The 23,289-nt window shown below is 41.6% G+C and overlaps 1 protein-coding gene across 12 annotated transcripts in view; it reads right to left on the bottom strand.

Annotated features, from left to right (window-relative positions):
• EPC1 (enhancer of polycomb homolog 1) overlaps positions 1-23,289 on the bottom strand; it is a 125,189-nt gene that overhangs the window by 46,642 nt on the left and 55,258 nt on the right. Inside the window, exons 1-2 of one of the 12 annotated variants that reach the window (XM_036350966.1) lie at positions 7,869-8,405; positions 4,836-4,969 (exon numbers count right to left, since the gene is read on the bottom strand). The exons of 10 other annotated variants lie outside the window; for them this stretch is intronic. In XM_036350966.1, coding sequence (XP_036206859.1) covers positions 4,836-4,871 — 36 coding nt within the window. In that variant the 5' untranslated portion in view covers positions 4,872-4,969; positions 7,869-8,405. Of the gene's footprint in view, positions 1-4,835; positions 4,970-7,868; positions 8,406-23,289 lie in introns of those variants that run through there. One more of the 12 variants, XM_036350996.1, reaches the window with a different exon arrangement.

Raw genomic sequence — 23,289 nt, 5'->3', positions numbered from 1 at the left:
CCTGACTGAGAATTGAACTGTGACCTTCTGGTTCATTGCTTGAGGCTCAACCAGTGAGCCCACCAGCCAGAGCCATGGTAAAAATTCTTATAAGTACCGCACGCTAACCGATTGCGCCACTGGAGCTCCAGGTAAAAATTCTTGAAATGTTACTCTGCTACACTCACCAGCCAATCAGAGCGACTATGCAAATTAACCCAACAAAGATGGCAGTTAATTTGCATACGCAGGTGCGGAGCGAATACTGAAGACGACTGAAGATGGGGGCGGCCATGGAGCTGGAGTGAGCAGGAGGCTTGGGGAGCTCCAGGCTTCCAGCCAGCCCTGGCCTCAGCTCAAGCAGCTGAAAAAAAAAAGGAGAGGCTGGGAGCTGCCGGAGTGAAGAAGCCAAGCCTCACTGCTGCGGCTGGACCAAAGGCCTGGGTCCTGGGTACCAGAGGAAAACTGGTGTCGGTAGCCAGGGGAAGGAAGGCCTATTGCGCAAATTTTCGTGAAATGGGCCACTAGTCTACACTAATAAAAGACAAAGATGCTAATTGGCCGCACCTTCGCTACACCCTAAGCCACGCCCACCAGCCAATCAGAGCGACAGTATGATAATTAACCCAACCAAGATGGCAGCCAGCAGCCAAGGAGCTGGAGCAAGCAGGAGACTTGGTTGCCTGGGCGATGGAGGAAGCCAAGCTTCCCGCCTGCCCTGAGCTGGCTGTGGCCTCCGCTCATGGCAACAAAGTTTCAATTATAGAAGATAAATAAATCCCAGACACCTGCTTCCAGCCAGCCTCCACTGGGAGCTTGGGTGGCTGGGGGTTCTGGCCAGCCTACAAACAGCCATCAACCCCTCACCCAGGCTGGCCATACCCTCATGGGGTGAGGGTCCCCGCTAGGGGGCTTAGCGAGCCTGCACACAGCCTTCAACCCCTCACCCAGACTGGCCAGGCACCCCAGCAGGAACCCCCCCTCTGAAGTGGCTGTGGCCAGCCTGCAAACGGCCCTCAGCCCCTCACCCAGGCTGGCCAGGCACCCCAGGGGGAACCCTCACCCTGAAAGGGCTGTGGCCAGCCATTAACAGCCATCAGCCCCTCACCCAGGCTGGCCACACCCTCATGGGGTGAGGGTCCCCACTGGGGGGCTTGACCAGCCTGCAAACAGCCATCAGCCCCTCACCCAGGCTGGCCAGGCACCCTAGCAGTGACCCCCACCCTGAAAGGGCTGTAGCCAGCCTGCAAACAGCCATCAGCCCCTCACCCAGGCTGGCCACACCCTCATGGGGTGAGGGTCCCCACTGGGGGGCTTGACCAGCCTGCAAACAGCCATCAGCCCCTCACCCAGGCTGGCCAGGCACCCCAGCAGGGACCCCACCCCCCCTGAAAGGGCTGTAGCCAGCCTACAAATAGCCATCAGCCACTCACCCAGGCTGGCCAGGCACCCCAGTGGGGACCCCCACACTGAAGGGGCTGTGGCCAGCCTGCAAACAGCCATTAGCCCCTCACCCAGGCTGGCCAGGCACTCCTATATAATAAAAGGGTAATATGCAAATTGACCCTAACAGCAGAACAACTGGCAAAGACTGGTCACTAAGACACACACTGACCACCAGTGGGCAGATGCTCAATGCAGGAGCTGCTTCTGGTGGTCAGTGTGCTCCCACAGGTGGAGCTCTGCTCAGCCACAAGCCAGGCTGACGGCTGCCAGTACAGCGGTGGTGGCGGGAGCCTCTCCCGTCTCCTCAGCAGCGCTAAGGATGTCCAACTGCAGCTTAGGCCTGCTCCCCGCTGGCAAGTGGACATCCCCCAAGGGCTCCCAGGCTGCCAGAGGGATGTCTGACTGCCAGCTTAGGTCCAATCCCCCCCCCCTCCCCCAGGAAGTGGGCCTAAGCCAGCAGGTGGTCATCCCCGAGGGGTCCCAGACTGCGAGAGGGCACAGGCCAGGCTGAGGGACCCTCCCGAGTGCACAAATTTTTGTGCACCGGGCCTCTAATATATAATAAAGAGGGAATATGCAAATTGATCATCTAATAGTCAAGATGGCTGTGCCTACAGCAGAAGCAGGGATTCCATAACACAAGAATGGCTGCAATCATTAGGGACCTGAGCCTGCGTGCTGCTGGGCCAGGGCAGGAGACCTGAGGCTGTGCCCCCAACCTGGTGGGGCTTGATGGGGGACCTCAGGCCATGTGCCCCGCCTGAGAGAGCTTGACAGGTGACCTCAGGCTGTGCCCCCTGCCAGCAGGGCTTGACGGGGGAACTCAGGCCGCATGCCCCACCCCAGCACTGATAGATAGATATATGTGCCTTCAGATGTGATGCCATGAAAGTACGGCATCTTTTCTGTAATATTCTAGCTAGGAATGCAAAACCTAAATCTAACTGAGAAAACATCAGACAAACCCCAAATGATATCCATTTAAAAAAAAAAAAATCAAAGGGACTGTGATCTTAAGAAATGTCATCATCATAAAAAGATTACCCCTCCCCCACCACTGAAATATTTAAGTTCATGATATAGGCAACTTACTCTCAAATGGCTTGAAAAAAAATACATGTGTGCAGGAATGACAGAAAGTGTGTGAAAAAAAAATCGTAAAGGCAGTGGGGCAAAATGTTAATAATAGGTAAATACGGGTGTAATACTCCTTTTCTTTTCTGTAAGTTTGAAATTATTTTCAAACAATAGCTTTTTTGTTGTTGTTGTTAATCTTCACCTGAGGATTATTTTTCCATTGAAGGAAGGAGGAGAGACAGAAACATTGATTGATATGAGACTGACACATTGATTAGTTGCCTCCCGCACACCAAGGTTAGTGCCCTTGATGGGAATCCAACCAGGGACCCTTCAGTCCACAGGCCGAATCTCTACCCACTAAGCAAAACCAGCTTGGGCTCAAATAATAGCTTTTTTAAAAGCTAAGAGCAAAAGGAAACTTAAGAAAAAGTAGACTCTCTACAAGCATGAGGAAAAGATGCAAGTACCTTTTCCAGAATTGCTGCCAAGAAACTGCATGATCTTTCATAAGTCAAAGTTTCCAGCTCTTAATTTCCCAATCTTAACTAGATAGTCTCAGACTACTGTCCTCTGAATAGTAGTTATAGGGATATCATTAGGTGTTATGAAAGGAATTCTGTGATTAAATAATTTTGGGAAATACACATACAGGGATAGTTTCTTTACAGAGCAATCCTCATAAATTTTACATAGCCAAAACACACCATGGTTTTCCAAACGAGAATACAAAAGTCAATCTTTTGTTATTATTCATTGACCATTGTCAGTATGACTTATCTAAATTTTTGGTGAGACCAAGTCTTTACTGTTTAGTATTAAAAAGTATGGTAAGCATGCCCTAACCCAGAGGCCAGCAAACTCATTAGTCAACAGAGCCAAATATCAACAGTACAATGATTGAAATTTCTTTTGAGAGCCAAATTTTTTAAACTTAAACTATATAGGTAGGTACATTGTTATTAACTTAATTAGGGCACTCCTAAGCTGGCCTTTGCTAAAAACGTCCTCAATCTGACTGAGGTACATTCGCCGAGGTCGACCCCTTCCAACTCTCCCATCCACACTCGTCTTGTATACTTGTTTTGTCTATCTTTCGTCACCTGTGCGTGATTTGTGAACACGACTAGCACTAACCACTGCACAATGAGACTGCTGAGACTGATTGGCTCACTCATCTCATGCATGAATCGTGCGCACCTCCCCGCACTGTGTATCCCGCAGCCCGCCTGCGCCAGGTCTCCTGTCGCCTGACCGACACCCCCCACTTCTAACGCCACTTCTTCAAAATAGACTCACCCAGGTTGAAAACTGACTTCTGCACATGGGCCACGAAATTTCAATCGCACTGTATGTGTGCGCCTGCACGTGGTATTTTGTGAAGAGCCACACTCAAGGGGCCAAAGAGCCGCAGGTGGCTTGCGAGCCGCAGTTTGCCAACCACTGCCCTAACTGGTTAGGCTCAGTGGATAGAGCGTAGGCCTGCAGACTGAAGGGTCCCAGGTTCGATTCTGGTCAAGGGCATATACCTTGGTTGCGGGCACATCCCCAGTAGGGGGTGTGCAGGAGGCAGCTGATGATATTTCTCTCTCATCGATGTTTCTAACTCTCTATCCCTCTCCCTTCCTCTCTGTAAAAATCAATAAAATATATATATATATTTAAAGTATGGTAAGCATTAAAGCAAAGTTGTAATGTTAAACTGTGGTATACAAAATCCGTTATCTTCTACAATAATAGTTTTTTAATTTTGGAAAACAACTTTGTGACTCTACTGTTCAACTCATACTGAGGTATCTTTCACTAAGTTCATTTTTAAAAAGGAAAATTGCATTTAAACTATGAAATCTCTGTGCAAAGATAATACCGATTAGGGCTTGGAAAACCATAGTCTTGGGGGCAAATTCTACCTACTACCTGCTTTTGTAAATAATTTTATTAATATAGTTACACTAATTCACTTACATATTGTCCATAGCTGCTTATGCCCTATAACAGCAGAATTGAGTAGTTGTGACAGAGACTGTAAAGCCTGCAAAGCCCGAAATATTTACTGTCTCTTTACAAAATGTTTACACTCTTGATATATAGTTATTTATGCTATTTAATTTTTGGGACTCAGCAGTCTGGTTATGGTAAGGTGGATCTTTGATAGACACTAAAGCATGCTCTACTATTTACATGGCAGAAATGACAGAGAGAAGAGGGAAGTTATTTAGTTCAAGTTTTAATCACTCTGCTCACACTCTACCAGACACAATCTACATTCTAAAGATATATTATAATGTCTATTTTATAGGGAAAGTGAAGCTTAGTAAGTTTAAGTCACTTGCCCTAAGTAGGATTCGGATTGAGGTCTGACTCCTCATGGTCTTTTTACTGTTGCTTAATTCCTCTTCCTTATCTTCTTTTGCTTTCCTTATATATGGCTGAGTTCTGGTTGGTACTCAGAGGAGGACTAAGAATACTAAGAGAAAAGCATAAGGGAGTTTTAAACAGCTAAGAGATGAGCAATAGCATCATGGTTACAGTGATCTCTGGGAAGATACAACCAGATAAATCTAGAAAGTAACAGCAGATTTCCTTTCTTTTTTTTTTTTTTAACAGAATTCTCATTAGAGTGCTTTACTAGATTAGAGCTCATAAACCTGCTGGTGATACCTAGGCATCCTGGATATGAAGGATGAAGCTGAGGCATATTAAGTACCACACGAAAGCCAAGTTACACAGGTACATATGCTTCCCTGTATAACTAAATACTCTTAATTGCCTATTATCCCCACATGTTCAGAGGTTCTCAGTAAAGGGTAAAGTATGCTTTTCTTTAATAAGTATTATTTCATCTTGCTGAGTGGACAATAGAAAAATATTAAAATTTGTTACTTCTTTCCCTGGACTTCCAACACTTGTATTTTTAACACCACATTTATCAAATGTGGGAACAAAATGATCTTTTTACAGAAATAATTAGTAACATCCTCTAAGAAGGAAATATGCTTTTAATTAATATATATTCTACTATAAAAGAAGTCAGAAGATACTGATTTACCACCTCAGAGAAATAAGGGCCTATGTGATGAACTAAGAAGGTTGAAACAAAGTCTCAAGTCAGACTAAATTTGACCATCCCCTGGTTCTATAAAAATAACAGATTTTTCTGTTATGTTTTCCTATTATGTTTGCCAGTCATTGCAGTAATCAAGACTTAGCTGTTATTACACTGCTTTTATTAATAATATTTTGTTTTACCCATCAAAAATATAAACCTTTAGGATTTGTCTGAATGCTAAGATTTATACATTTAAGGTACCTTTGGAAAATACTATACATGGCTGGTGCAGGAAAAAGTGCTAGTTTATACAATATTCTTATTATTCATTTCAGACTAAACCTAAAAATAACCTTACAAAATTTTCTTTCTTTTCTTAACTAATACCAAGTCCCTTGGTTTTATCAAAACCATAAAACTTCCCATGCAATTTCTGAAGGTATGTTATTGTATAGTGGCTAAAAAATAAAAAGCGTTCTCATAGTCTCAATATGTTCTTAATTATATATTTGTTTCCCTCACTTACTCAAATTCAGTCTCCTTTTATTTAAAGTAACTAACACAGTGGTGAATGAAAATAAATCATATTTCGTAATTTCAAATTATTTTAATTAATTTAATGTTATTTGGTACTACAAATTTTCTTGTATATAAAACATACCGTACACAAATAAAATCTGACTTTATTAGAATACTCTGTATTCAACAGGAAGACATATACAAGGTATACTATTTAACAATACACGTTCTGATGCCAGAAACCCAGATTGAATCCCAATTCTGCCATTTACTCATTGCAATTTAGATTCTCTAAACATCAATATTCTTATTAGTAAAATGAGGTAACTGCCATTATAGGGATAAAATGAGATAAGAAATGCAGGTACACCTCTTAGCACAGTACCTAGTGCATACTTATTAGTTCTTCCTATGAAAATAATGAAAACAATTAAGCCATTTTTCCTTATTAGTAATGGGTAGAAAATGCTTTCCTAAGTTATAAGGCTGCATTGAGGAAAAGTGAAGTTATACCAAGATGCATTAATATAAACTACTTTACTGTAGCTATATATGAACCAACAAATCAATAATAAAACTAATTCCAAATTTATCCTGTGTTTTCTTAAAATAAATCATTTCTCCTATTAATCTTACAAAAGAACACATTTTAAACCTCCAATTCATTTTTACTGGCAGACCAACACTGTTAACAAAATAATCCTAACCTCTGAAGATAATCAAATCTCACTATAGAACTCAAGAAGTCTATATGACAAATTCATACTATGGTCAGTCACTTTTTCAGCTTTTACGAGAGAATGAGAACTTCCTACACACTTTAAAAGTACAAGCAAAAATGCAATACAGTCATAAAGAAGCCTTGTTCTCCCAGCTTTGCTGATCAAGTTAAATCAGTGGCAATAATTCATTTAAAAGATTATTTGATACCACACACTTCATCCCAATGGGTAGAGATAACTCACCAGAAAAATTTTAAACTTTTAAAGCTACCTAAAGTAGGTCTGGCAAAAGAAAGAAAAATGCCTAACTTTTATTTGGGAAGAAAGGGCAAATGGTTGCAAAACTTGAAAAATATACCTATAGCAGTTTCAGGTCTAATCCTAACACACTTTAGCTGGTATTTATAAACTTAGAAAGTAAATTATATTCCTTCTTGCAAAGGTCTTTAGGCTCATACAAACACTCTTATATGATAGCCTATTTATTGTCTGGAGTCTGCCAGATAATATTTAAGTTTCTTAAAAAATGTTAAGTTGCCGAAACCGGTTTGGCTCAGTGGATAGAGCGTCGGCCTGTGGACTGAAAGGTCCCAGGTTCGATTCCGGTCAAGGGCATGTACCTGGGTTGCGGGCACATCCCCAGTAGGAGATGTGCAGGAGGCAGCTGATCGATGTTTCTCTCTCATCGATGTTTCTAACTCTCTATCTCTCTCCCTTCCTCTCTGTGAAAAATCAATAAAATATATTAAAAAAAAAAATGTTAAGTAAACTATGCTAAAAGTTTGTATCATCTCAAGAGTTGCATTAAATTGGGTCAGAATGGAAGGATGATTCTTCTACACCTAAACAAGAATAAGTAATGTACTTTAATAAAAATCTCATTTCAAAGCAGCAAACTCTGACAGACACTGACATTCTATTCTTTTTTTTAACTCTATAAAGGCGAATTAACTTTCCAGTAATAAATGGCTGTCAATCTAATCATGACAACTAAAATATGCCTGCTACTAAGTAATTGAGATTATTTACATTTTTATTATAATCTGAACAAACCATGGTCAGAATGAAAAACTTACTTTTTAATAGTGAAGGACAGATTAAAGACCTTAAGCTCAGGAGAGATAAAACATGGCCTACTGAAGTTATCTGTCTTCACAAATGTCCTCTAAAAAAGAGAGGACAGTTAGCACATTGTCCAAATGCAAGGAGTTGTAGGATTGAATCTACAATAATTATCTACCCTCTTTTCCTCATCTTCTTTCCCCAATACACAAAGATGAATACTGAAAGTCTACTAGGTAGTCTTTAATTCTGTTCATCCAATTATTTCTGATTTGGTCAGGTACACATTACAACTGTGCTTTTTCTGGCCCTCCTGTGGCTGGCTGGTGGCACAGGTGACTATTTCTGGCCAATGAGCTGTGAATCAAAGCTTCTTATGTTACTTCTGGACCAGAGTATTTAATTGCTGGTAAATTATGTGAAGTCCTTCAAAATGCTCCTTCCACCTGTCACCATGTTTGAGATATTGACAGCTGCATCAGCCTGGTTTCCCAGCTAACCCATGAAAAAAATATAACATTAACACGAAATAAACTTTTGGCCCTGGCTGGTTTGGCTCAGTGGATGGAGCGTCGGCCTGCGGACTGAGGGGTCCTGGGTTCGGTTCCGGTCGAGGGCATGTGCCTTGGTTGCAGGCACATCCCCATTGCGGGGTGTGCAGGGGACAGCTGATTGATGTTTCTCTCTCACTGATGTTTCTGGCTCTCTGTCCCTCTCCCTCCTCTCTGTGGAAAGTCAATAAAATATATATATGTTAAAAAAAAGAAAGAAATAAACTTTTGAAGTTGTTTATTATCATATCATAACCTAGTTTGTCCTGACTGACATAAATTGGTGCCAGAAATGGGATACTTTTATAACACAAAGACTAAAATATATACCATTAGTTTGGGGGCCAGGAAGCAAGGAAAATTCCCCAAAGCTGGAAGGATGGCAATTCATATTAGGCAGCACAAAATATTGGTAAAAGTCAGTTATGATGACTTGAAAAGGAGATAATGCATTTAACAAATCTCAAGCTCTAGACGAGGTTAATAAAAAAAACCCTGAATATTAAAATAGTGTGATAGCTGCTCCACAATAAATAAAAAATTTTGAAAACTGACCCGTTAGTAAGCAGGAATGAAAAGGAAGAATCCAAAAATTTGTGGACTTATAGTTATTTGAAGACTGCTGCTCAATCCAAGCCATAAATTAAAAAATCAAGGTCTTAGGTGCCCTGCTAGCTCAGTCGGTAGAGCATGAGACTCTTAAAAAAATCAAGGTCTTTGACTAAGAAAAGAGCAGTTAACTTTGAGGAAGTTTGATATTATTTAACTGGTATTTCTATGCTGGATTCACTGGGGAGGAGATGAGACAATTTTGTCTGTGGGAAGGAAAATGATCCAAACTTTTGGTTGACCAGAGGGCAGATCTGTCATTGTGCTGTTTGCCAAATATTTTTGTTCTTTGCCTTCTGGTCATATGGTAGAACTAGAGGCCCAGCGCGTGATATCACGAGAGGTAATCTATCGCTGTTCGCAGCCCTGCCCACCTGCCGCCTACCTTGCTGCGATTGGAGCCTGTGGGCCATGGGGGAGGGACCGAGAGGTGCTCAAAGCATCTCATGGTGACCGGTCGTTTGGTCGTACTGGTCATCACAACACTGGCTTTATATATATATTAGAGGACCCATGCACAAAATTTGTGCACTGGGCACAGGTATCCCTCAGCCCAGCCTGCATCCTCTCCAATCTGGGACCCCTCAGGGAATGTCCAACTGCCGGTTTCGGCCCAATCCCAGGGACTGGGCCGAAACCGGCAGTTGGACATCCCTCTCATAATCCAAAACTGCTGGCTCCTAACCGCTTGCCTGCCTGCCTGCTTGATTGCCCCTAACCACTTCTGTCTGCCAGCCTGATCACCTCGTAACTGCTCCCTTGCCAGCCTGATTAACACCTAACTGCTGGCTCGATCACCCCCAACTGCCCTTCCCTGCTGGCCTGCTGGCCCCCAACTGCCCTCCCCTGCGGCCTGATCTCGCCCCAACTGCCCTCCTCTGCTGGCCAATTTGGTTCTGATTGGTCAGTTTCTATGCTAGTCAGTGTCAAAAGCCCTGCCTCTTAGGCAGCCATTGGCTCCTCACAGTTGACCCAGATTTGGTTCTGATTGGTCGGTTTCTATGCCAGTCAGTGTCTCTGGGCCTATCCACAGGGCCTGATCAGAAAGGTGGGGCTGATCAGCAGCCCCGGTAAAGGCCCGGAGAGAAATAGAGGTGTGGCTACTGACCAGGCCTGGAGCTAAAGAGAGAGGCAAGTGCTGAGCAACGGCTGCCATCAAGGCTACGAATGAGACCCTGCTTCTCTCTTTAAGCCTTTCTCAGGGCCTGATTTGCAGACCCCTAAGCAGTCAGTGCAGGGTCACAGTGCCTGAAGCCAAAGCACGGCGACCCAGCACTAACTGCAGAACTGACTTCCGGTTGGTCAAGCCTCTTGGTCATTGCGGATGTGACGGTCCCAGGGTTTTTATATATTAGGATAGATTATACTTCCTGGTTCCATTGTTGTTAGGTGGAGCTATAAGACTTGTTTTGGCCTTTGAGTTTTGAGCTGAAGTGATAGGTAACTTCTGAACAGATAATTTGAATAACTGATACAAGATATGAATAATTAATTTGTTATAAAGGCACTAATATTTTAGGATTGTATATTTATAGCACAGCCTTACCTATACTGTCTCTTAATTAGAGAAACCATGAACGTCACTGAACATTTGAGTCAGAAAAAGCTTATGGATCAAGTAGTTCAAGTTCATATTACAAATGATAAAACTAAGATCTAGCAGTTAAGTAATGTGTCTAATCACATAGAAATAACATGGTAAAAGAATTTAATGGAATAATCATTGTCCCACTAAATTACAGTGGGAATTATGCTCCTAATCTTTAAACACAGCTCTGGGACAGATTAAGCTGTTAATTCTATCATAAGCACTATTTATGAATAGATTAACAGGTAAGCCTAGTCTATCATTAAGAATGTTAATTCTGCTCTAGCTGGTTTGGCTCAGTGGATAGAGTGTCGGCCTGTGAACTGAAAGGTCTCAGGTTCGATTCTGGTCAAGGGCATGTACCGTGGTTCTGGGCACATCCCTAGTTGGGGGTGTGCAGGAGGTAGCTGATCGATGTTTCTCTCTCATCAATGTTTCTGACTCTCTATCCCTCTCCCTTCCTCTCTGTAAAAAACCAATAAAATATATTTTTTAAAAAAGAATGTTAATTCTATCATAAGCATTTCTTATTTTGCCCATCTTCAGAAAAAAAAATTTCATATGAATAAATTAACAGGCAAATCTAGCCATTCATTCAACAAATAATGGAAACATTAAGTTCTGAAGCTAAGAGTACTTGGAGTTTAGAGTCAGATGGTAAAGACTAAGCAAATAACCACATAAATAAAAAGGAAGCTTAAACAGTAATTGCTAAGATATGATTATTACTGGAGCATGTAACAGACATCCTAATGGGTAGATATCCTGAACTGAGATCTAAGGGATCAGAAAGAGGTTACTAAACCAACTTGTAGAGGAATATTTTAGTACATAGGAATAAACAAGAAATAATCCCGTGGTTGGAGAAAACTTGGAAGGAATTGGAGCAATCAAAAGGAGGTATATTGCCGAAACCGGTTTGGCTCAGTGGATGGAGCCGTCGGCCTTCGGACTGAAGGGTCCCAGGTTCGATTCCGGTCAAGGGCATGTACCTGGGTTGCAGGCACATCCCCAGTGGGAGATGTGCAGGAGGCAGCTGATCGATGTTTCTCTCTCATTGATGCTTCTAACTCTCTATCTCTCTCCCTTCCTCTCTGTAAAAAATCAATACAATATATTTAAAAAAAAAAAAGGAGGTATAGGCGGTGGCAGAGTAGGATGCTACATGGACATGCTCCCAGGAATTAGGACTGAAATATGGAAAGGCTTCCTGAATAGTCAATGGAAAACTCACAGGAGAGAACCCTGATACCCAAGGACCAAAAGTGGAGACCATGTAGAGACTGGTAGGAGGGGCAGAGGCACGAAAGGGCTGGCTGGGCACCCACAGACAACAACTGAAGTCCCAGAGAGATATCTCAGGTGGGGGGGGGGGGAGGGGAAGGAGGAAGGGGAAGGGGTGCCACTGAGAACTCTGGTATCTAATCCCAAAGCTAGGCTCCCCAGCAGAGAGCACCAAACTGAGGAGGGTACCCACATAACATCTAACTGTGAAAAGCAGTGGGGTGCTGTCTGCCAGGGAGTGGCAGCTGAAAGTTCAGGCACCCTCTTAAAGGGCCAACGCACAAAAATGCCCTATTGAGCCACCCACCTTGTGCTCTGGCAGAGGGAGGGTAAAGTGGACTGGAGCTGTGAGAGCAGAACCCAGGACTAGGGACTCAGGAGATAGAGCTCAGAAGGCAGACACTCCATGTTTCCTGGCCCGAGTCATTCCCTCACATAGCAAAGGACATCTTTCCCACATAGACATCTGCCTTGCCTGGAGAAAAGACAGTGGACACACCCTATTGGAAAACACCTTGGCCTGAGGCCACTTAAGATATTAAAAGTAACAATTAGTCTCCAGGCAGAAGCAACTGCCCCACTCTGTTGAAAAAAACTCTTGCCACACCTGAGGATGATTGCCTGGGGGCAACTCAAGTCAGAATCCTATTAGTCTGTAGACAGAGGCAGTCTCTGGAGGCTTTGAGACTTTTACCTGATCCACTTAGTCAGAAACAGCCTTTAACACTGCCCTGCACTAGAGATTGAGAGGTATAGAGGATCTACTGAAAACATAGTCACAAATCCAAACTGACAACCAAAATGAGGAGACAAAGAAACAACCCCCAAATGAAAGAACTAGAGAATTCTCCAGAAGAAGAAATAAATGAAGCAGGTATAAGAAATTTATCTGAAACAGAATTCACAGTAATGATGGTAAAAATGCTCAACAGTATGAAAAAAGATATAGTAACTATGAAAACAGATCAGATAGAAGATAAATAGAAGAACCAAGATGGCGGCATAGGTTAACGCCGGAGTTTGCTGCCTTGAACAACTACTTCAAAAGTGAAACTAAAAAACGGAACGGACATCACCCAGAACCACAGGAAGGCTGGCTGAGTGGAAGTCCTACAACTAGGAGGAAAGAGAAACGCATACGGACACTCAGAGGAGGCGCAGTGCTGAAGTCAAATTCTGAGGTGCGGAGTGCGCGGAGCGGGCTGGCGGCGGAGGGCGCGGTTGGCGTTTTCAATCGGGAGGGAGTCGCAGACTCTGAGCTCCAGATCCGGGCGAGTCTTTAGGGACCCAGACTCAAACGGGAGAAGCGGGACTGTCTGGCTTTGGTCAGAGCGAGTGCAGCTTTCTCTCCGAGCTTTGCAGCGGGTGCTGGGACTCAGAGAGGCAGAGCCCCTGGGGACAGGACTGAGAGCCGCCATAACTGCTCTCTCCGGCCCACCCTATTGATCCTGTGCGACCCGCCCCGCCCAAGCCCTGCACAGAGGCATTTGCCGGATAGCCTCAGGCAAAGGCTAGATTAGCACCTCCCTAGAGGACAGAAGTTCTCTCACTGCTGACACAGCTGATTCTCATAGCCACTTGGCCTGGAGGTCAAACCCTCCCTGGTATTAGCTACAACAATCAAGGTTTAACTATAAGACTGCGCACAAAGACCACTAGGGGGTGCACCAAGGAAGCATAACAAAATGTGGAGACAAAGAAACAGGACAAAATTGTCAATGGAAGATATAGAGTTCAGAACCACACTTTTAAGGTCTCTCAAGAACTGTTTAGAAGCCGCCGATAAACTTAATGAGATCTACAAGAAAACTAATGAGACCCTCGATGTTATATTGGGGAACCAATTAGAAATTAAGCATACACGGACTGAAATAACGAATATTATACAGACTCCCGACAGCAGACCAGAGGAGCGCAAGAATCAAGTCAATGATTTGAAATGCGAGGAAGCAAAAAACACCGAACCGGAAAAGCAAAATGAAAAAAGAATCCAAAAATGCGAGGATAGTGTAAGGAGCCTCTGGGACAGCTTCAAGCGTACCAACATCAGAATTATAGGGGTGCCAGAAGATGAGAGAGCGCAAGATATTGAAAACCTATTTGAAGAAATAATGACAGAAAACTTCCCCCACCTGGTGAAAGAAATGGACTTACAGGTCCAAGAAGCGTGGAGAACCCCAAACAAAAGGAATCCAAAGAGGACCACACCAAGGCACATCATAATTAAAATGCCAAGAGCAAAAGACAAAGAGAGAATCTTAAAAGCAGCAAGAGAAAGAAACTCAGTTACCCACAAGGGAATACCCTTACTACTGTCAGCTGATTTCTCAACAGAAACTTTGCAGGCCAGAAGTGAGTGGCAAGAAATATTCAAAGTGATGAATACCAAGAAGCTACAACCAAGATTACTTTATCCAGCAAAGCCATCATTCAGAATTGAAGGTCAGATAAAGAGCTTCACAGATAAGGAAAAGCTAAAGGAGTTCATCACCACCAAACCAGGATTATATGAAATGCTGAAAGGTATCCTTTAAGAAGAGGAAGAAAAAGGTAAAGATACAAATTATGAACAACAAATATGCATCTATCAACAAGTGAATCTAAGAATCAAGTGAATAAATAATCTGATGAACAGAATGAACTGGTGATTATAATAGAATCAGGGACATAGAAAGGGAATGGACTGACCATTCTTGGGGGGGAAAGGGGTGTGGGAGATGTGGGAAGAGACTGGACAAAAATCGTGCACCTATGGATGAGGACAGTGGGTGGGGAGTGAGGGCGGAGGGTGGGGCGGGAACTGGGAGGAGGGGAGTTATGGGGGGGAAAAAAGAGGAACAAATGTAATAATCTGAACAATAAAGATTTAATTAAAAAAAAAAGAAAACAGATCAGTCTGAGATAAAGATTGACATAACACAAATAAAGAACACATTGGAAGGAAAACAGCAGATTAGGGGAAGCTGAGGATTGAATCAGTGAATTAGAAGACAGAGTTGAAAATATCACTCAATCAGAGAACCAAAAAGAAAAAAACAATTAAAAAACAGGAGGACAGCTTAAGGGAGCTGTGGGACAATGTGAAACAAAACAATATTAGAATAGTAGGTGTGCCAGAAGAAGCAAAAAGGGAGAAAGGGATAGAGAAGGTGTTTGAAGAAATAATGGTAGAAAACGTCCCTAATCTGGTAAAGGAAAAAGTCACACAAGTTCAGGAGGCACAGAGAACCCCAAATAAGAATAACCCAAACAGACCCCCACCCAGACACATCATAATTAAAATGCCAAAAATTAAAGACAAAGAGAAAATCTTAAAGACAGCAAGAGAAAACTTATCTACAAAGGAGTTCCCATAAGGCTGACACCTCATTTCTCATCAGGAACTCTATAGGCCAGAAAGGAATGCCATGAAATATTCAAGGTAATGGGAAGCAAGGATCTGAGACCAAGATTACTATATTCAACAAGGCTATCATTCAAAATAGACGGTCAAATAAAGAGCTTCCCACACAAAACAAGGCTAAAGGAGTTCATCACCACCAAGCCAGCATTACAAGAAATGCTAAAGGGACTGCTCTAAGGGATTGCTGAGAAGAAACAGAGAGAGAAACCTAGCCATACAGAATTAAAATGGCTATAAATAAATACCTCTCAATAATAATCCTAAATGTAAATGGATTAAATTCTCCAATCAAAAGGTGTAGTGTAGCTGAATGGATACAAAAATGACCCAACTATATGCTGTCTACAAGAGACCCCCCTCAAAACAAAAGACACACACAGGATGAAAGTGAAGGGAGGGGAAAAAATTATCCATGCAAACAGAAAAGAAAAAAAAAGCTGGAGTAGAAATATTCATATCTGACAAAATACGCTTTAAAAGCATCATGCTAAGCAAAATAACCCAGTCAGAGAAATATAAATATCATATGATCTCACTCATTTGTGGAATATAATGAACAATGGAAACTGATGAACAAAAACAGAGCAAGGGAGGGAGGGAATATGCTAGAAAATAATAGAAGTAATCCTGTTATTTGCAGATTTTTAGTATTTCCTACAACTTTTGTGATATCATACTATGTTAGCACAGTTTTGGTAATATTATTACACTTAAAATACTTTTATTCTTGAAATATTAATGTTTATTGCATGTAATATTACTATATGTAAGGTCATTTTTCTTGAATAGTTGGTGTTTATTGCATGTAACATATTTAAAATCATTTCTTGAGATATTAATGTTTACTGCATGTAACATTATTTTAATTAAGATCGTTTTTCTTGAAAAAAAAATAGTCAAACACTGCTTTTACTAGTCATTAAATTTTACTAATGATAAATAAAATTTTAAATGTTAGTTACCGTAAAAAAAAAAAAAAAAAAAGAGGTATGGCCAGAATATACAGTAAGGTCTAGTAAATGACACTTTGACAGCATAACACCAATATGCTACATATTTATACCACAAGAATTACTCTTAACAGGCCCCAGTAATGCTTTTAGAAAATACACATATATTAGGAATATTGGTCATCTTGTTTCATGTTACTTCATACAGTAAACATTAGAATATATTCCATTATTTTTCAGATGATAAGGCAGGCTAACTAGTAAAAATTTTCTAGATCTGAATCTTAGAAATTGCAGATGTTTTTAAATCCAAATTTAAGTTTTATTCCAGAGAGGATTTAATTTAGCTGAGCCCAGAAATAAAGAAACATTATAGTTATTTAATTGATTTCTTGTTAGTGATACACAGTATTAGGCATCCATGAAAAATGAGTTTTAGATATAAATAAGAATTAAGAATTTTATATGAAAAATCCAAACCTAAAAATATAAAGACCAGGAAAAATGTTAATTCTATCATAAGCATTTCTTATTCTGCCCCATCCCAAGAAAAACAAAACATTTCTTATCACTACAAAAGTTAGCAGAAATTTCTGAAAGTGTATGCTACAAAATCATAGCATAAAAGTTGAGATAAAAGATAAGAGTTCAACAAGGTGTTTTTAAATAGTGTGTTTAAAAACACAATACAAAGGAATCTAGGAATATATTTTTATAGAGTTGATTCTATGACATTTCCTGGTATACAGAAAAAAAGATTGCTTTTCTTTTATTGAAATTACATTATAAAGGAAAAACTTACTATGGGGGAGAATTCATATACGATTCTCATATAAAGTGTAAAGATGTCACAGTAGATGAAAAGAAAACTTCAAGGTAATAAAAAGGTAACTGCAACCAGATCAGAAAAAAGGAATTTTAATATAAGAATGTTAGAGTAAAATTAACTAATTTTGGTTTTACATGATTTTACTTTTATTGATTACATAAACTACCCAAAGTAAAAATAGATATTTCTAATCTACCTTTTAAGTCCCTTTGGACTTAAAAGGATTGTCCCAGATCATGGTCTACTTACCATATGAAGTATAAGCCCCTTGAAGGACAAGATATCTGTGGACTCCATAATATACTCTTTAGCATTATACTTCATAAGTTTATAAATGTTTGTTAACACAATATACATACTTTTAGCACAGTGTTTCACAAAACATAATTTTGGGAATGCCATGAAATTTTTTCTGGCTTAAATAATTAGAATGTCACATCCTTCCCAATCTTACAGAAAGCACAGCTTAAATCTTACTTTATTAGCCTTATTCCAAATGTTCAAACAGGTATCTGATTCTCATTTTTCAAACCCAAATAATCATAAAGTACCTATATTTTCCAGAACTACTTAAACATTTATTAAAGAAACATTTGTTCCAAACAGTATTATCTTTTAAGTTACAACATTGTTTCTGCTTTGAAAGGTTTTGTAAGAAATCATCATATAAAGCAACGGTGGGGAATGTCCAGCCTGTGAAATCATTTGATCTGGCACTGCCAAGGCAACTGCAGAAGGGACTCAAAATTCAATAAATCTATGAGCTTTTTTCATAGCAACATAAATTTTCTTAAAGTGTGGATGCTGTCATAGGGCTTAAAAAGGGCAAGCCAAGAAAGTGTTCATAAAAGTTGAAAGCAAACAGAAGTGTGTTGAGTGAATACAGGAAAGACACTTGGGGTAAAGAGGGGCAGTGTAAGCAAAGGCAGAAGTGAGGAACTAAGACATTAAGTACAATAGTTTATTGAGCAGAACCACTCAGATTCCTGATCCTCAGAAACTCTGAGATTGATGTGTTTAAGCTGATAAATTAGAGATAAGTAGTTATGCAGCAATAGATTACTAACACATATGTTGGTACTGAGAGTCCTCACTTTGTCACAAATCTAAATTGTTGGGATGGCTTTGGAACTAGATCATGGCCTTTGAGGACAGTATTAGTGAAGAAGCTATTAATGAAAGCCTTAAGGTATTTTATAAAGCTACAGGTGAGGGCAGAAAATTTAATAACAGTTACCTTTAGTAGTTACGTGAAAAGTAGAAATTTACCTAATGAATTGTGTTATCTGGCTAAGGTGATTTTCATCCAGAAACTTGAAAGCACTGCCTTGTTTATGTGATATATATTGTAAAAATGAGGACCCAGGACTTGATTTTGAAAATTTGTAGTCTCTCTCGATTGCAAACAATGCTAAAATTTAGCAATGGATTCTGAGCCACGATCAAATGGAGGGTACTGACAAAAAAACATGGTCTAAAAAACTAAGCAAGGGAGTAACTAAAAATCTTCTAAGATTTCAGAAAGATCAGAGATGGTGCTTCAGCAGACAAAAGGCCTGCTGAAGAGGATTATGTGCATCAAAGATTTTCTCAATCAAACAATGAAGCTAAATTTTAGAAAGCTTAAGAGTGTTGTCTCCAGCAAAAGCTCAAGGCAGTGAAAGGTTTATCTCAAAGGCACTTATGGGTATGGCTTTCCAACTAATGGAATAGACCTCAATAAAATTCATAAGAGGACCCACAAAGTTTTTTGAAAGAATTATATATTCAGGAACATTGCCAGCTTGAACTGAGAGACCAGAGATGATACAAAATAAAAAGAGGCCTTCAGAGTCTAAAAATTTTGGCAGGAAGTAAGCTAAGAAAACTTCAGTAACAAACATGTTCTACCTTTAATGGAAAAGGAAAAGGTGAATAGAAGGTAGAACCAAATGCACAAAGGGCAAAGCTGAGAGCCTTTGGTGAATTATCTCCAGGAAATGATGCTTAACCAAGAAACTACCATCATTTGCCTGACTGGATTTCAGAAATGCTATATACCAGTAGGCACAGTACCCTTGTGCCTCCTGCCTTCTGTCTTCCTTTGAATAGGAATGTTTTATAACAATTATCCTTTCACCGATACAGCTCCTAGGGCATTGGAAACTAAAGAGAAAATAAACAAATGGTACTACATCAAAATAAAAAGCTTCTGCACAGCAAAAGAAACCATCAACGAAACAACAAAAAAGCCCACTGCATGGGAGAAAACATATTTGCCAATGTTATCACCGATAAGGGTTTAATCTCCAACATTTATAGGGAACTCATACAACTTAACAAAAGGAAGATAAACAATCCAATAAATAAATGGGCAAAGGACCTAAATAGACACTTTTCAAAAGAGGACATTCAGAAAGCCAAGAGACATATGAAAACCTCCTCAAAGTCACTAATCAGCCGAGAGATGCAAATCAAAACAACAATGAGGTACCATCTCACACCTGTCAGAATGGCTGTCATCAACAAATCAACAAACGACAAGTGCTGGAGAGGATGTGGAGAAAAAGGAACACTCGTGCACTGCTGGTGGGAATGCAGACTGGTGCAGCCACTATGGAAGACAGTATGGAGTTTCCTCAAAAAACTAAAAATGGAACTCCCATTTGACCCTGTGATTCCTCTTCTAGGAATATATCCCAAGAAAACAGAAACACCAATCAGAAAGGATATATGCAGCCCTATGTTCATAGCAGCACAATTCACCATAGCTAAGATCTGGAAACAGCCTAGGTGCCTATGAGCAGATGAATGGATTAGAAAACGGTGGTACATCTATATGATGAATATTATGCTGCTGTAAAAAAGAAGGAATTCTTACCATTTGTGACAGCATGGATGGAACTGGAGAGCATTATGCTAAGTGAAATAAGCCAGTCAATGAAGGAAAAACACCACATGATCTCACTCACTCATGGATAATAAAGACCATTATAAACTTATGAACAAAAATAGATACAGAGGTAGAACAGCCTTGAACAGACTATCAAACCACAGCGGGAAGGCCAGGAAGGGTTGGGGGGCTGGAGGGGGGTGGGTAAGAGATCAACCGAAGGACTTGTATGCATGCATATAAGCATAACCAATAGACAGAAGACATTGGGGGGTAGGGGAGGCCAGGGGATTGTCAAGGGTGGGGAAAAAAAAAAGGAGACATATGTAATACTCTTTGTAATACTTTAAGCAATAAAACAATTAAAACAAAAAACAATTATCCTAAGCCTAACCTAATATTATATATACTGAGTATGTGAGGGGAGATGGGCAGATACCTCTCTTTGGGTTCTCAGATTGAGAGGAGTTTATATTTAAGAAGGTGTACTTACTGAACTACATCTGAGAAGCCTCATTGTACCTGAACCCAATTTGGATATTCTAGACGAGGGGTGGGCAAACTTTTTGACTCGAGGGCCACAATGGGTTCTTAAACTGGACCGGAGGGCCGGAACAAAAGCATGGATGGAGTGTTTGTGTGAACTAATATAAATTCAAAGTAAACATCATTACATAAAAGGGTATGGTCATTTTTTTTTTTTAGTTTTATTCATTTCAAACGGGCCACTGGATCGGGCCCGCGGGCCGTAGTTTGCCCACGGCTGTTCTAGACTGTGACCTGATACTGTAACGGGATGAGACTTTGGTGGGTTTAGGGAGGAAATATTTTCATATTTCCACATGAAAATATTCTGCATGTGGAGACTGTGGTGGCCAGCCTCCAATGATCCCAAACTCAAGGCATTCACTGCCTGTGTAGTTCCCTCCTACATTTTTACCAGGGTTGGTTTATATGACCAACAGCATATGACAGAAGTGAAGGTATGTAGTTTACAAAAATCCTATATAAAAGGTTAATATGCAGGAGAAACTAAGATGGCGGCATAGATAAACACCGGGAAATTGCTGCTTCCCACAACAATCGATAAATGCATCAAAAACACAAGGTGGACATCATCCAGAACTACAGGAGGGCTGGCTGAGTGTAAATTCTACAACTAGAAGGAAAGAAAAGCACACTGCGAGCGGGAGGAGCTGCAGAGGTGGAGTGCAGAGGTACGGGGGCTCGCGCACGCGAAAGGGTCTGGCACCTGAGGACGGGCTGTCTTTGTGAATCCGGAGGGAGACACAAGCTCCCGAGGGCTCTGAAATCCGGTTCCGGGAAGTCTCTGGGGACCCAGGAGTCATACGGGGAGATACTGGACTGTCTGGCAGCGGGCGAGCTTGAGAGCGGCTTTCCCTCAGAGGTGCTTGCAGCCATTTCCGGGACTGGGACTCGCGACTCCTTAGGGCGGGGCTGAGGCTCCGCCATAGCTGCTTTCTCTGCCCTTTGATTTCTTGAGACCCCGCCCCGCCCAGGCTGCGGCAGAGGCTTTTGCATATGAATGCCCCGGCCATTTGCAACCTGTAATTACCTAACCGCAGCCGGGCCAGATAGACCCAGAGCTTCCAAGAGAAGGCCCAAGGCCCCACAGCAGCTTGCATTGCTACACAGCTGAGCATCATCAGGGCACTTCCAAACTTCAAAAAAAAGGAAGGGGAATCTGCAGTTCTCTTCGTAGTTCCTGCTGTGTAACCTCAGGCAGAGGCTAAATTAGCACCTCCTTAGATCCAAGAGCCACTGTACCCAGTGGTCAGAGGGGAACCATCCAGATCACAACTCCTCAGATCCATAAGGGACACACTCAGGGTGCAGTCTCAGTGAGCACCAAAGCCCCACTGAAGCAAGTCTTGCCCCAGAAGGGTGTCTCCAGCACAGAAGTTCTCCCACTGCAGACACAGCTGATTCTCGCTGCCAATTGCCCTGGAGGTCAATTCCTCTCAGTGATCCTACAACAACCAAGGCATAGCTACAACAAGACTGTGCACAAAGCCCACGAGGGGGTGCACCAAGAGTGTCCACCTCAGGTAACTGGGGAGGCTGAGCCACTGGGCCCTACAGGACACCTAGCACACAAAGCCACTCTATCAACACAGGGAAGCAACCAAAATGCGGAGACAAAGAAACAGGTCACAAATGGCAGAAATGGAGGAAAGCAAACGACTGGATATAGAGTTCAAGGCCACGTTTATGAGGTTTTTCAAGAATTTTATGGAAACCGCCGATAAATTTAGTGAGTCCCTCAGTAAGTATAGTGAGACCATGGAGGACATGAAAAAGGACCAACTAGAAATTAAGCATACACTGACTGAAATAAAGAATAATCTACGGAGATCCAACAGCAGACAAGAGGATCCCAAAAATCAAGTCAAAGATTTGAAATACAAAGAAACAAAAAATACCCAACTGAAAAAGAAAAAAGAAAAGAGATTCCAAAAATATGAAGATAGTGTAAGGAGCCTCTGGGACAACTTCAAGCGTACCAACATCAGAATTATAGGGGTACCAGAAGAAGAGAGAGGGCAAGATATTGAAAACCTATTTGAAGAAATAATGACAGAAAACTTACCCCACCTGGTGAAAGAAATAGACTTCCAAGTCCAGGAAGCGCAGAGAACCCCAAACAAAAGGAATCCAAAGAGGACCACACCAAGACACATCATAATTAAAATGCCAAGAGCAAAAGATAAAGAGAGAATCTTAAAAGCAGCAAGAGAAAGACAGTCAGTTACCTACAAGGGAGTACCCATACGACTGTCAGCTGATTTCTCAACAGAAACCATGCAGGCCAGAAGGGAGTGGCAAGAAATATTCAAAGTGATGAATAGCATGAACCTGAAACCAAGATTACTTTATCCAGCAAAGCTATCATTCAGAATTGAAGGTCAGAGAAAGAGCTTCACGGATAAGAAAAAGCTAAAGGAGTTCATCACCACCAAACCAGCATTATATGAAATGCTGAAAGGTATTCTTTAAGAAGAGGAAGAAGAAAGAGGAACTCTTACCATCTGCCACAGCATGGATGGAACTGGAGAGCGGATAAATACCACAGGATCTCACTCATTTGTGGAATATAATGAACAACATAAACTGATGAACAAGGACTGATCCAGAGACGGAGAGGCATTGATTGGACTGTCGGGCTTTGGAGGGAGGGTAGGGGAGGGTGGGGGTAAGGGGGAAGGATCAACCAAAGGACTTACATGCAGGCGTATAGGCCTAACCAATGGACACGGACAACGGGGGGGGGAGGGGGGAGGGCATGAGCGGGGGGAGGGGGGGTAGAAGGTAACGTGGGGACAAGGAC

The sequence above is a fragment of the Myotis myotis genome, unplaced genomic scaffold, assembly GCF_014108235.1.
Source record: "Myotis myotis isolate mMyoMyo1 unplaced genomic scaffold, mMyoMyo1.p scaffold_m19_p_1, whole genome shotgun sequence".
NCBI classification, from domain to species: domain Eukaryota; kingdom Metazoa; phylum Chordata; class Mammalia; order Chiroptera; family Vespertilionidae; genus Myotis; species Myotis myotis.
The sequence above is the reverse complement of the archived record's forward strand: the minus strand, read 5'-3'. Positions and strand labels throughout refer to the sequence as shown.